At 37.3% G+C, this 14204-nt stretch overlaps 2 protein-coding genes and 1 long non-coding RNA gene across 5 annotated transcripts in view; 1 reads left to right on the top strand and 2 right to left on the bottom strand.

Moving 5' to 3' along the window:
• Window positions 1-718: 718 nt before the first annotated feature.
• On the top strand, window positions 719-5342 carry LOC108767484 (uncharacterized). Its single transcript, XM_018517395.1, has 6 exons — window positions 719-816; window positions 1178-1295; window positions 1612-1965; window positions 2395-2661; window positions 3797-4053; window positions 4421-5342. The coding sequence occupies exons 1-6, from the start codon at window positions 719-721 to the stop codon at window positions 5211-5213; spliced, it is 1887 nt and encodes a 628-aa protein (XP_018372897.1). The 3' UTR covers window positions 5214-5342.
• Window positions 5343-5443: 101 nt separating this feature from the next.
• The window catches only part of LOC108767492 (uncharacterized), a 20375-nt gene continuing 11614 nt past the window's right edge, over window positions 5444-14204 (bottom strand). Inside the window, exons 2-3 of the long non-coding RNA XR_001940431.1 lie at window positions 11086-11088; window positions 5444-7442 (exon numbers count right to left, since the gene is read on the bottom strand). This is a non-coding gene — a long non-coding RNA (uncharacterized LOC108767492). The remainder of the gene's footprint in view (window positions 7443-11085; window positions 11089-14204) is intronic.
• Khc (kinesin heavy chain) overlaps window positions 11550-14204 on the bottom strand; it is a 13935-nt gene continuing 11280 nt past the window's right edge. Inside the window, exons 11-14 of one of the 3 annotated variants that reach the window (XM_018517405.1) lie at window positions 13590-13775; window positions 13250-13453; window positions 12415-12709; window positions 11550-11748 (exon numbers count right to left, since the gene is read on the bottom strand). In XM_018517405.1, the coding sequence (XP_018372907.1) occupies window positions 11672-11748; window positions 12415-12709; window positions 13250-13453; window positions 13590-13775 (762 nt within the window). In that variant the 3' untranslated portion in view covers window positions 11550-11671. Of the gene's footprint in view, window positions 12255-12414; window positions 12710-13249; window positions 13454-13589; window positions 13776-14204 lie in introns of all 3 variants that reach the window. The other 2 variants (XM_018517407.1, XM_018517406.1) reach the window with 2 other exon arrangements.

Here is a 14204-nt window from a genome sequence, read left to right as displayed (position 1 = left end):
CTCTGGTTGATTCAATTTCTTATGCCTCATGTGTTATGCGTTATGCAAGAGTCTGTGCTCCCCACTTCTCTTACTTCTTACTCCGTGTATTGTAGACGACGCCTTACGATTTCCTTACTGATTACGTCTTATGGACTTACGTTTTTCTGCCACATAAACCGCTCCATGTGACTTCAGGCCGCTAAACCAATGAGCATCTTATGTAATTCAATATGGCGACATTATGCTAGATGCTCATTGGTCCAGCAGTCTTTTGTTATGCTTATGCTCTGTTATGCATTTCATGTGCGATAGCCCTTATACATTTCATGTGTGAGAGCCCATAATTCTTTCCACCAGGCACCATGTACCGGAGTTTCGGCACGTGTTGTATGTCGTGTATTGCGACAGCGGGGGACTAAGTAGGTTTGTCGAAGGAGGATAATCAACTGGACAATTATAGGGTAAGCCTTTTCGTAAGGATTCCTCATTGCGTCCACATCAACAGCAACGGCATGCTCAAACTTTTTTATTATTCCTCATTAACAATCCTGAATGACAGGTCTTTCAGGTTATGACGTATCCTATCTCTCGATCGCTTGGCGGGATTGCCGGGATATGCGGTGCGCCGACGTCTCTACTCCGTGGATTTTAGGAAATCGTTTTCCCGTTCAAGCGGGACATTCCTAAACACTGTTCTTTTAACGCATTTTTAATTCCTTTCTTTTCCTGCCGCGATATGGAAGCCGATCGGAATGCAACGTTTGATTTCGCGGTTATGTTCGTTCCAGTTCTTTTAATACTCGCTATGTTCTTGACGATGTTCTACAGGCTTAGGTAAGTTACTTGCATATACCGCCAATACCAACATGTTTTATGTATAGCCGTGACTTAAAATATCAGGCACTTGTATTTTTTTTGTTTATTAATTTGTAATTTTACCTGTATTGTTTTCTATTATAGTAATTACCGATATATATCATAAGTTTAAATAGTTTTTAGAACAAAGAATATTCCATGGTGAATGTTATAAATCAATTTTTGAACTAAAACGTTAAATAAAAGTCAATAAGATACCTAATACTTTTTGATCAATTTCTGTAAGGCTGTATGTTTTATTACTCCCACTTTTATTGCTTCTGATCCACTCTTCATTTTTGAGAGTGTACCTAATTCATCGTGCTTATGCATCTTTCAGGGCAAGATGGCCTATGAAGGTAAATTGCTGGTTTTGCAATGAGAACACGAAGGTCTGGAGACAGCATCTGAACTGGTGGTTGTGTCCTTGGTGTGAACAGTACAACGGCTTTTCCAAGGTAAATTATTGAGTTTTCCAGTGAAAAACACATTTTGACACAGAAATCATTCTGTCTTTATTTGATATTCAGTCAGAAACAAAGACAGAGTGACTCCAAGTAACAAAGCCAAATGATGGCCTAATGACGCCTTTAACATCAATAAGACATCATTAAAATATCATCTTCATTTTTTCTCTTTTTCTCTTCAACATGCAAGAAGTTCAATTAAAAAGTACAAGCCTGTAGTGTCCAGGTTTAGCTATCCGTTTGCTGGAAAACAATTTCTTTTATTTTTTTAATGTCTGTAATGATGAATGTGAAATGTTTGTTCCAGAATGGCGATTATGCGTATGATATTCCAGAGCAGTATGTAACATCAAAAAGACATACAAGATATTGCAGACTGTCCGAAGACGGTGACAGCCGTCACGTTTTCAAAGATAATCTCTGTGCATGCTGTAACAAGCGGGAAGATCTAAAGTTATCAGAACTGGCCAATTTTGAACCCAAGAGTGAAAAGCTCTTTAACACCGAACTGAAAATATTTAAGGAATACCTAGAAGCGAGGTATCCACTGTGCGACAGCTGCAAATTGACAGTGAGAGATATACTGCGCAGGCAGGCGGTGTGGCTAACTCATTATAAGATGCTGTTCTTCAGGCAGAAACCGTTTAAGACGCTTATCAGTGTAAGTACATTTGCAAAAAAGATTGTCATAACTAGAATAAGAGAAAGAACCCTATTTTCAGATGAAGTGGGTCTTGGTGATTAATAATACTCCTTATGTAAATTTGAAAGTATATTTTTTAGTTCTATAAATTGTGCGCCGATTCGGTTTGTTGGACTTCAAATGCAGTCATAAACTAGAACTAGAAATACATCACAAATTACATTAATCGTTAATTTAATAATGATACTAATTAGTATTAATGCTAATAAATAAATAATCTTAAAATACTGCAAAGAATGGCTCATTAAAAAGATTAATGTTCGATGTCCTAAATCTAAATGTTTATTACGTTATCGTAAATATTTCTTAACGTTTCCATTGACGTCTCCATCGACTTGCAATTGCAGCAATATTATAACAAATAATCATTAGTTAGTACTATTACAGGATGCAAAAAAATCGGAAACTGTCTTCCGAGTTATCTCGACGATTCTGATCTCAATGGTCATGTACAACCACGACTTTATTTGGCTGCCAATCAGTGGACTGTTTTTTCACTTGTGCGCTTGTTGGTCGAGCTCGATGAGAAAAAAGAGTTCCGATATATTGTTGATATTTTTATGGTCCTGTGTCACTATTCTCGTGTCCATAAAGGATTTGACGACTCTTCAAAATGCCTGGCTTACAACAGAATACATCGTGCAATATCGCATGGTAAGCTCAATAAATGGGAAATTGTATTATTATCTCGATACATCTCCTTTATTTGATTACGGCCCGCCATAAATGTATGTTTTTGATTCTCTGCATTCTACTTTGTAACGTAATTTTCTGAAGATGGCTCAAAAACGAATTGAAATCTGTAATGTAATTTTTTCCGTTTTTTTAAACTATTTTTTATTATATTATTGTTTATGTATATTACATTGTATTTATATTAATTTACTCATCAATTTTCGCGTTTATTTCAAAGAAATAAATTAGAGAATACAATTGAGCTCTCGAGATTAAAACAATAACAATAAAATAAGAAACAGGCGATTAAGAGCAGAAATTAAGACGCAGTTATTAAAGTGTTATACATTAACAATGTATTTTATAAATCTTACAATTAATACGATGAAATCGGACGTTTCGGCTCAGTTCGAAGCATCCTCAGCGATGTCCAAATAACATTATAATCAATTCCAGATAAAATTCAAGAATGCAGCTAAGGGAACCTCCTCAATTTCCAACTTGAGAAGCATCACCGTCAATTAGTTGAATGGCTAACTGAGTACTACAGAAAAGTAAAATTTTATAATACGACAATGATAAAAACAAGTGTAGAATGATCAAAAGACTTACCCGCTGCAATCCATAATCAAAATATCGATGTATCTTTATTCAGGCATTTCCAAACTTTGTGATATTTTGATTATGGATTGCAGCGGGTGAGTCTTTTGATCATTCTGTACTTGTTTTTATCATTGTCATACTATAAAATTTTACTTTTCTGTAGTACTCAGTTAGCCATTCAACTAATTGACGGTGATGCTTCTCAAGTTGGAAATTGAGGAGGTTCCCTTAGCTGCATTCTTGAATTTTATCTAGAATTGATTGTAATGTTATTTGGACATCTCTGAGGATGGCTCGAACTGAGCCGAAACGTCCAATTTCATCATATTAGTTGTAAGATTTATGAAATACATTGTTAACGTATAACGCTTTAATAACTGCGTCTTAATTCTGTTCTCAATCGCCTGTTCTTTTTTATTTTTATTTTATTGTAATTCTTACTTGCTCCTCTTATTATTGTTATTATTTTTGAATATATTTGCACATTCAGTTTATCCGTCTTTCTTTCTAGGTAGCGGCTTGCGCATTTATTACAGTATTGGTGAGCCTAAGATTCAGCTTGTATAAAACTACTTCGATCGGTTCGGTGGTATTTAAGAAGATCAAGTTGCGCTCACGAGATGTTATTTTGTCTCAGCTCGAATATAACAGTCAAAACAGAAACAATACCGTTCCAAGCGAAACGAATGGCTGTATTAAACCGTCAGTCTATGCGACGAGCGAATTATCTTCCACTGAAATCAAATTCAGCAAATCACATTCAGCAATGCAAGTACTTTACATCACTTCTGCTTTTCATGATTCGTGAACGTTTCTACGAAGTTACCACAAACTGAAAATCAGAAAAAAGTTAGGAAATTTTGCAAAATTTTCTGGAAAATAAAAATTTTTGGCCTTAAAGAACTTTAATACAAGCAATGTCAACAACATTGTAATTATAATTTACATTGTACTACGTCAAAATACTCTCTTTCAACGAAATATTTAACAATTTCCAAATCAAGACGAAAATACAAACAATTTTTAAATATTAAAAGTTGAAAATTTGTCTAGAAATTATGGAAAAGTTATAGGATTTTAGATAAAAGGAATTTGTGACAATCCTGTTCTATTATTTTTCTATTTATTTCTCTAGATTGAGACAGAAGCTGTCTACGATCACAAACGACGGTACCAATGGTTACCTAAGTTCCGTCTCTCAGAATGATAGTCCACTGGATACTTGCTTGAACGACAGCCTGAGCTCCCTTTTCCTGAACGAAGATCTTCCAAAATACGACAGGATCACGAAAACGGCGCCAGCGATTTTCGAGCGAAGAGTGTACAACGCGACGAGCTCCGAGAATCTCTTCAGGAAATCCGGTAGCAAGCATAGATGCATTTTATCGCCACCGAAGCTCAGATCGGTGACGCAGACCTCGTGGGTAGCGGGTGGTTACTGGCAGGAGGGTATGATGACCGCCACGCTGCCGACGCTCTCGCGCTCGTCCAGTCAAAGCTCGGGCTTTGGATCAGTCGGCTCCTCCAATCTCGCGCCTTCCCGTGAGCCGTCCGTGCACGAGCTCGACCGGTGCTCCTCCGCTGCGTCGGAGATCTGGCGATGGTCGTGCCAGACGCCACGGCCAGGTCCCCACGTCACCAGGCACGACTCGCCGGTGCCCCGGCCGCAGTCGCGGTATTCCGATGTGACGGGTAGTCACTCGCGAGCGGTGCCGTCGCCGACAGTCCGCGCGATGTTCAACGCGGATGATCACGTCCAGGAGAGCTGCGTGCGCGGTTCGGACATTGGAGATGTCCAGAATGGCTCGGTGCCGACATACGCTGGTCATCACACGACGATCGTCGCGAGCCCTGGCTGGCTTTCTGCGCTGCTCTGCGGCTCGCTGATACTGAATATGATAGTGCTGTGCACTACGCTGTTACGTTAATGTCGCGACGACCACCACTCAGGGTCGTTCACTGTGTTCACGCAGTAATTTTTATCAATCGCCACGGCTATTTATATGATCGCTAGCGTTAATTGAGTACTCGGCGAGTCTGATCGTTCCGACCAAGAGGATCCCTCATGTCCATTTCTACCAATGAAGAGTAACTTCAATCTCAATTTACCTTGTTTTTTACTGTTCCCTAATTTTTGAAATTAGAAAAAGATAAAAAGTTTAAACGTACTTTTAGAGAAAATAAAAATTAAGATTAAAGTTAATCTGTATTGGTAGAAATGGATATCAGTCGTTTTCTTTCCTCATCTTTGCGTGTGATCTACTGCCGATTCCTTAGGTTCTAAGAATTTAATCTTCGATCTTGGAAATATCTGGGGTGATACAATTTACTGCCAATGGAAGAACGAGCGCAATGCTCCATTTTACTGCCGGGAAAACAGTAAATACGGCGTTACACTGCCACTATACTTGCTTGTTGAACATATCTGCCAATTTTCGTATCTTTTTTATTGGATATCTAGAGACACGTTGCGATGCTTTGACCATCGCCATCTCAGAATTTCTGTACTGTGAATAGATTACTTTTTGTATTTACGGGAACATTTATTCACTCGTATTCTTTATCACCTCTTGTGCTAGCAGTGCATACCCATTTGCCATTCTCGAGACGTGGTCTCTCGAATCTTGATTGCTTGGATAAGGGCTGGACTTTATGGGGCAATTCCTTACTGAATCTCAATTTCACGAATGCGTAAAACGCATCTCCGATTCATACATTCCAAGTATGATACAATCTTCCGGACAATGTTAAAATGTGTGGGAACGAAGACTATTTGTGCGTCTCATTTTCTGGAAATGATTTTGCCCGAAGAAACGTTTGTTGCAAGATCTTTCGTAATATGTTTTTGTTCGTATTAGTATATACCGATTAAAGTACACTTTACGTAATGTTCCTCTTCGTGCAGAATTATCCTGGCAAAGGATGAGACGCGCAAACGTCTCTTTTCATATTTTGTAATTAATACAAAAACTTCAAGCCTCAGTGATAAATACGTATGTAGTTTTAGAAATAAGATAGGTATATTTGTTTATATGTTGCTCTGAATATCTCTTGTTTTCCATATTCTTCTTTTATCTATCGATAAAAAGACCGATTGTACATACTGTCGAAAACTTTGTAAAAAAGAGAGAAAAAGGAAAGGTGTGCGCTCTGCGATAAATACGCAGGTCTCTTCTTGGCCCATGGACTAGGAAACTTGTAATAATCATGTTGCTTATTGTATTCCAATTATTGTATGTTTTGATATTTACGATATTGTACAATTCTACCAAATAAGAATAAAACGTGAACTTTTACAATACGATCTATTGACTATCGCTTTTAGTTCCACCGAGACGAGGAAGATAATTTCTCAAATTGCACAGGTAAAAACTAGAAGTAATTTTATACAAATTGACTGAGAAATATTAAAACTTTCTGTGATTGTATAGTGGCTTTGAAAAATGTAAAATGAAGTAACTTTGACCCAAATTTTAAAAAATACCTAGACAGCAAAGAATATAAAACGTCTTAAAACGTTTTTCTTATCTGGGCATTGTTAAAATTCGAGTCAAAGTTACTCTATTTTATAATAAACTAGTAAAAATTGAATTATCTCAGCTCGGATAGGGCAATACAGGACTTTCGCACGCACGAGATGTGTATATGTATAATATATTTTTGTTATATTACTTTATAAATATATCTCTTTCGGAGATTACTTCGCCGGAACAATATGCGGTGCGACAATAAATAAATAAGTGAATACAGTCATGTGATTTTCCCTTGTTCTTTGCTTTCTCTTCAATATAAGCACTGTCGTTTTCGATAATCGAATAATAATAATAATAATAGTAACGATATCTTAAAATTACGGTTTTAATCCGAATACGGTTTTAATCAGAATATTGTATTACAATTTATAATAGTACCTTGTGTAGCTACAGCCTCTCTTCTACACCCTGCATACAAATTTACTACCACCTAGTGTCTAGGAAAAAAAAACGTTTATAATTGTAGCTATGCATTTCTTTTTTTTTCGTTTTCTTTTTATCTCGTCTTCGCTACTTCGTTCTGTTCCAGATGAGGTAGATCCGAACTCGATCGCTGATACGGAAAAGTAGTCTCGCGCGACAAAAAAAAATCGTTACAAAAATTGCGTGAACTGTTGGCAACTGCTCGCTGAGATTCTCCGAGATAGTCCGTTGACGGAAAGGAATGGGATCCTGTTCTCCTTTATCCTTTTTAAAGATCGCGATGAAGAAATAAAAAGCGCTTCGCTCGTCGTTGAGACGAAGGGACTGCCGGTTGTAGATCGACCTCCTCTTTAACAGTGAGACTGACTTGGATGATTGCGTGCACATAAATCGTTATAATCTCGCCTACTTGACTGCGGATAAGTGTAGTGTATTTATTTCTTTTTTTTTTACTTTCTCAGATACGTCAGAGACGTTACGAAAATAATATACCAATAGCTCTGTCTTCCCCGCGCTCGTCGACGAACATCACTCGATTACATTACATATACATCATTAATAATAAGAATCGATCGTTGCTGTTGCGTTTAATAAGGGATTGTTATCGTCTATCACAAAGATCCAGTAAATTTCTTACATGATTTCTTGGGTAATCTCAACTTCTTAAATTATGTCGCAAAAGGAGGGAGGGAGGGGGATTCAAAATCGACGATCGCGGAATTACAATTGTTTGTCGAAGCCGATGATCATTTAATAATCGGCAGGGAAAAGAGAGAGGGGGAGATATTCGTGAATCGTATTACAGGCGCGTTACAATTTCAGCGCAACACGATTGAGGGGGAGAAATACATTCATCAGCGTCTAAAGGGGGACGCGTGTTGAAGAGAGAAACATTAACATTATTAGGTGTCTGTATTATATGATAAATCGTGCATAGAACGCATACTTGTCTTCTTACACCACGGAAGGGAACGTACCCTTTCCTTTACACTGCGTCGCGAAATTATGTACGTGACACGTTACGTGTGTGCGTGTGTGTGTGTGTGTCATATATTTACATACATCCGACAAAAATAGCTTAACGATAATTGCACTCGCATTAATGCACCACACACTTGTCGGTCGTTTACACCCACGTACGAGCAAAGAGGAGAGGATATTTACATACATCCGACAAAAATAGCTTAACGATAATTGCACTCGCATTAATGCACCACACACTGTCGGTCGTTTACACCCACGTACGAGCAAAGAGGAGAGGAAAAAAAGAACGCAACTTCCTCGTCCTCGACACAATTATATATCACAAAAGTTAATATAGAGAACTTGGATGGTGTGATAAAAAAAAGAAGCAAAGTATTAGCTCAATACTTCTTCTAGAGACGCGTTTACATTACGCCTCGCTCCATCCCGTACCACGTGCTCCACGACGAAGCTTCCGCAAGGGTGAAAACTCACTATACCCGTTACCGTTAAATAAATCCCGCGAGCGCTCTCAGTTTAGCTCAGCTCCGGGAATTTTCGCGTCGTGGAAGATCGAAAAAAACGTATCCGCATTTTATTAATAGCCCGCGACGAAGAGGGAGATTACATTAATTATGAGCGCAATCGAGAGCCTCTCACGAAAGTGAACACAAGGATCGCAGAATAACGTCGGTAACGAGGAAATGTAATGCCGTGTAAAAGCCATCCGTTAGCGTATTCTTTTTGAGGCATCTACAATCAAATTTTAAGGCGTAAAACTTAAACTAAAGTCTTAAACCGTAAGAAATTGAGCAATCATAATTGATTAATCGACTATAATTGAGGGGGCAATCACTTAATGTAACCGTGGGACAGAATCCCTGAAATCATTATAAAATTCATATAAAATCCCGATGTATAATCCTATTATTATATATGCAACTACAAGAAATAATTGTATGATATTGGATTAAATCAATTATTTTACCAAATGACTTCATATATAGTGAAGAAAATTATTTGTCATCAGATGAAATCAAATTAAATCATGTAATTTGTGGGACAATATTTCAGTGGTTACCTCCTCGCTATATCGGTCAATTTCTTACGGTATGAAGCTCAAAGTTTAAGTTTAATGTCTTGAAATCTCATCGTAGACATCGCTTTACAGAAATTTAATACTGAAAGGTAGTGATTAACTACTTATTTTGAGTTTTAAAAGTTATTGCTCTGTTTCAATGCTCAAAATAAGTAATTGATCATTACACCTTTCAATATTAAATTGGATTTCAGTAAAAGTCGCCCGAAGCCATTCGCGATTAGTTGGGCTTTATCGCGATTACAAATTAACAATGACTATCTCATAATCATACAAGAGAAGTCTTATAAAATAGATTTACAAAGAAAGGTACAATATTTGTATAAATTGGACAGAAAAAAGAGCGTAGAAAATAACGTAATATAGGACGCGCGAGAAAATCGAGTTAGGTTACAAAAAAAAAACACAAAACAAATCGCGAGGATTTTTCGAAAAAGATCAATGATGACGACGCGCGAGCACGAAACTGACAGTTTCTTCCTCGTTTGCTCTTTTACCCTTCTTTTCCTCCTCTCAGGACGCATTAAAGTGGGTTTCGTTCGCTCGTAATCTGAAGAAGTGAGGAAGAAAAAAGTCCGAGGCTCGCTGGAAGAAGGCCGAAGCTTCTCGAATCGCTCGATAGTCGCCGGGTAGCAGCAGTAAAAGGAGCGTATCGGGGATAAATTAATCTAAATTAGACGCACGCGAGAGAAATGATCGGCGAACTATACACTGTATACGCACAATAGAACAGTGATCGTTCAAATCGCTCTACTTTTCTGTCGCAAAACAGGTCCTCATGAACTTTCCTCGCTCCGATAAGATCGCGCACGGGTAAGACTGGCCGCCATAATGCACCGAGAATGCTCTGGAGAGACAATTTTCTCACTTGATCGGGGGTCAAGCGTGCCCTCCGGCGGGATGCGCGCGAGAACTCCTGAACTCCTCGGTTCCACGACGCTAGAACTCGATCCGAACTCTCATTTCTTGCACTTGGAGATCGGACAGTATTATAGTAGAATCCACAGTTTATAGTATTAATGCCCGTCTTCTATAGATTAACAACTTTAATCTCGGTTTAACTTAGTCTTTATCTTTTTTTAGTTCTAACAAGGAAAGGCTTGGAAATGAACATTTGATAAAAATAAATGAAACAAGTTTTTTTAGCACCATAAACTCGAGTGTAATTATATTCAGGAAAACACACTCTATAATCCTGCCAAGTTTCATTGAAATCGGTGAGAACTACTTTTGAGGCTTTCCTTGTAAGAACTATGTTTATTTCTACCAATATGTAAATTAGCTTTTATCAGTTTAACTTGTTCTTTATTGTCTTCCAAGTTTTAAAAATTATGTCCATTTCTACCAATGCAGATAAACTTTAATCTCGGTTTAACTTGCTCTTTACTTGTTTCTAGGAATCAGAAAAAGATAAAGAGTAAGTTAACCAAGATTAGTTATATATACATTAATAGAAATGGACATAATTTATTTTAATCTCGATTTAATTTGCTTTTAATCTTTTTCTCTCTAATACCTATTTCCACGAATATAGATTAACTGTTGCTTCGGTTTAACTTATTCTTATCTTCTTATAATTCTCAGAACTAAAATAAGATTAGAAACAAGTTAAATCGAGATTAAAGCTAATCTACATATCGGTAGAAATAGACGTTAGAAAGAGACAAAGAATAAATTAAATCAAGATTAAAATTAATCTGCATTGGTAGAGATAAACATACATACAATACAGCTCGTATCTGAGATTTTGTTACGAGTTCTAGCGGCGAGTTCTGTAGATACGAACTCGTGCACTCTCTTATCGCGAACAGAAATATTCTTATCAGCTAGCAGAGAGATTTCTTACAAATATACGAATACTTATATAAGCCGCGATCGTTTTTACACTCGCTCGAAGCCACATGTCCAATCGTCTTCTCGATTAGTAAATTGGTATCTGAACTAAACACTTTTAAGTATTCGTTGCCTCTTTCCCGAGATCTTCGAGGATCGTCCTGGTCGACGCGACCGCACGATCCTCGCTACGAGCTCGTAAGATTTGCGGCAAGTTTTCTAGGTTCTCTCCGTTCAATTTTCAGATTGAATGTGACTTAAATAGAAACACTAAAGTAAAAATTATTTTGAGAGAGTGGCGAGAAGCTTCTCCGTGTAATTTAATATCTATTCATTATCGAATCATTATCATGCATATATATGTATGTGACATTAAATTAAATTTTTAATGCACTTATCTTATATATATTATATACCTAAGCACATGCTTGCTCTGAGAAAAAGAGGAAAGAAACAATTAAAAGAACTGGCGGTGCTCTCTCCTTGCGAATAATATAGTACTATGCCCTTACTTCAATATTAATAATTATAACATTTATGCATATCCGTTATACATAAGAGCCGCTGGAATTCTTTTGTTTTCGTCGATGAAAGCGTTCTTGCATTCGTTTTCTGTAAAAGTGAAGGGTATTTTGGCATTATGCGATCACGATCACTGTACGCTGTTACCCATATCTGTGTGTGTGTAATCAGGAACATGGAAAAAAAGAGGAAAACAAATAAATATCTAAAATAAACATCGGTCACAATCAAATAAAATTTCATATTTCGTGAAATCAGCGTCGTGTGATATAAACGATACGGCGATAATCGCAACTAAGAACGTCTCAAATAATTAAACTCGCCATGCAAAAGGATGTTCGATCGTACGTTAAAAAAAAAAAACGTCGCGAGGTTTGTTCGCTTTTTTTCTTTGTTTTCATTCGCTTATTTCCTCTTTCATGAAATCGCGCGAGAAGTTCGGTGCCAAAGATAGTAGACGTAACAAAAATCGACCCACTTACTCTAAAGCGCAGCGCTGCCTGGGGGGAGGGGGGGAGGCCGTCACCCCTTTTGTAATGCAAAACCGAACAAACCCACACAACGACATACAATGTAGGCTTTTTAATTAAGTGAATCTAAAAAAAGAAAAACAAGATAATTGTATACATGTATGTACATATATAAAACGAGGGAAGTTTTTGCGAAAAAAAAGAAAGAAAAAGAGAGACGACGATGACTTTATAACTGGCGCGGTTTGTAGTCGGATGGAGACAGAAGGGAGAAACTACTCCTTACCACGATTGCCGGTTCTGATGGCGTTGACGTTACTCAGGTGGTGCTGACCGGCCCGAATCGGCTTCGCGATCTGCGCGCTCGGTCCACGACGCGCCAGATTTTTTTGCCTAACTGCCTCCTTGATTCGGTCCACCTCGTATTGGTAGCGCTTACGATCTCGCATCGCACCCTCCTTAGCGTCGCGAAGCGCCGTCTCCAGGGCCTTGACGCGCTCCATTGTCGCCCGTAATCGTTTCTCCAGTTTAGGCAGCTCGCAGCGGAGGTCTGCGTTGTCTCTGACGAGTTGTTTGTGCACCTATAATATAAATATGTGTTATATATATATATATGTATATGTGTGTATATATATGTTATATATTTGTTGTATATACAGAATTAATAGTATACTTAATAATATAAATTAATAGCATATTAATACGTTCCATAGCCGAGCTAATTTTAAATGATCACCACGCTGCGACTTATGACATGTTTTGTGTCCGTTATATTTGTTAAAAAAATAGCATGTATTTAGTAATTTAAAAAATTACAAAAATTATTAAAAAGACCTAATCAAATATCAATATTGCACCATATATCATAATTATACATGTATAATAAAAAATTATTTTTTAATTACGTTTTTTATACCCAAAACATTAAACGGTCTGAACGAAAAATCCAGCGAGCATCACCAGTACGGAACAAGTTAATAAAATATAATAATAGCACGAATATAAATAAAAATAATACAAGGGAAAATATAAATTGATTATAATTAATGTGATGTATTAATAGAAAATATATTGTTAAAGAAATTAAATTAAAGTGTGATATGCACACATACAAGCTGTACCTTTGTCAACTGGTCCAGATTGTTTTCCAAGAAAGATATTTTCTGTTTCTGTGCGAGAGAACCGCCGTCATCCTCGTTATCCTCCGCGTTGATGGTCTTCTTTATTCTAGCCTGCAAATCCTGGACGAACAATTTGCGTAAATTGTGCAAAGTCTGCAGTTCTTTGGCTACCGTGTCCTCCAAACCTTTGAGATCTTTCCTTGCCTGTAATCGATTCGACGTGATCACAAATTTATTTTACACGATCGTAAATAGAGCAATTAATTAATAGATCAGTATAGTTAATAGATCCGTGTAATTAATAGATTACTCATCCGTTGCATGAATTTGTCCAACGTACTTGTTCTCGACGCTCATTCAACAACATAAGCTCCTGCAACTTGACTGACTTGTTAGCCTCCTCTTGCTTCAATCGTTCGTAATCGGCTTGCATCTGTTGGTGTGCCAGAGTAAACTTCTGATTAAGGTCTTTGAGCTCGCTGATCAGCTCTTGCTTCTCAGACAGTTCGTCCCTTAGCGCAGCAACCTTCAGTATTAAATCCAACGTTAGAAAATTTGAAGGAATCCGAAAAACATTGATTATATGTATATATACAGGGTGGGCCATTTTAATCGATCCACCCAAATATCTCCAAAAGTAAGCGCTATACAAAAAAATTGTTTAAACAAAAGTTGTTCAGGACAATGGAGGTCATCTGTCTGCATTATTGGTTTTGACCTTAAAGTCAATTTTTAAGGTTATTTGAAGGTCAAAATAATTTTTTTAAATGAGAACCCCTATTTTCGACACCGGATTCGGAAAGAGCGGGAAATTTTACGTCAGAAATGATAGTTTGATAATTTACTAAAGTGATCTTGAGAAGGTCAAATGTTGAAAAATCGTCCAGAAGCTGCTTTCTTCAAACTTTAGAACATTTATGGACGAACAAATGTTTTAGTAGGTTTGGAGGCCAAC

This window comes from Trachymyrmex cornetzi, unplaced genomic scaffold, assembly GCF_001594075.2.
Source record: "Trachymyrmex cornetzi isolate Tcor2-1 unplaced genomic scaffold, Tcor1.1 scaffold682, whole genome shotgun sequence".
Taxonomy (NCBI): Eukaryota; Metazoa; Arthropoda; class Insecta; order Hymenoptera; family Formicidae; genus Trachymyrmex; species Trachymyrmex cornetzi.
Note: the sequence above shows the minus strand (reverse complement) of the source record. Positions and strands in the feature narration are given on the sequence as shown.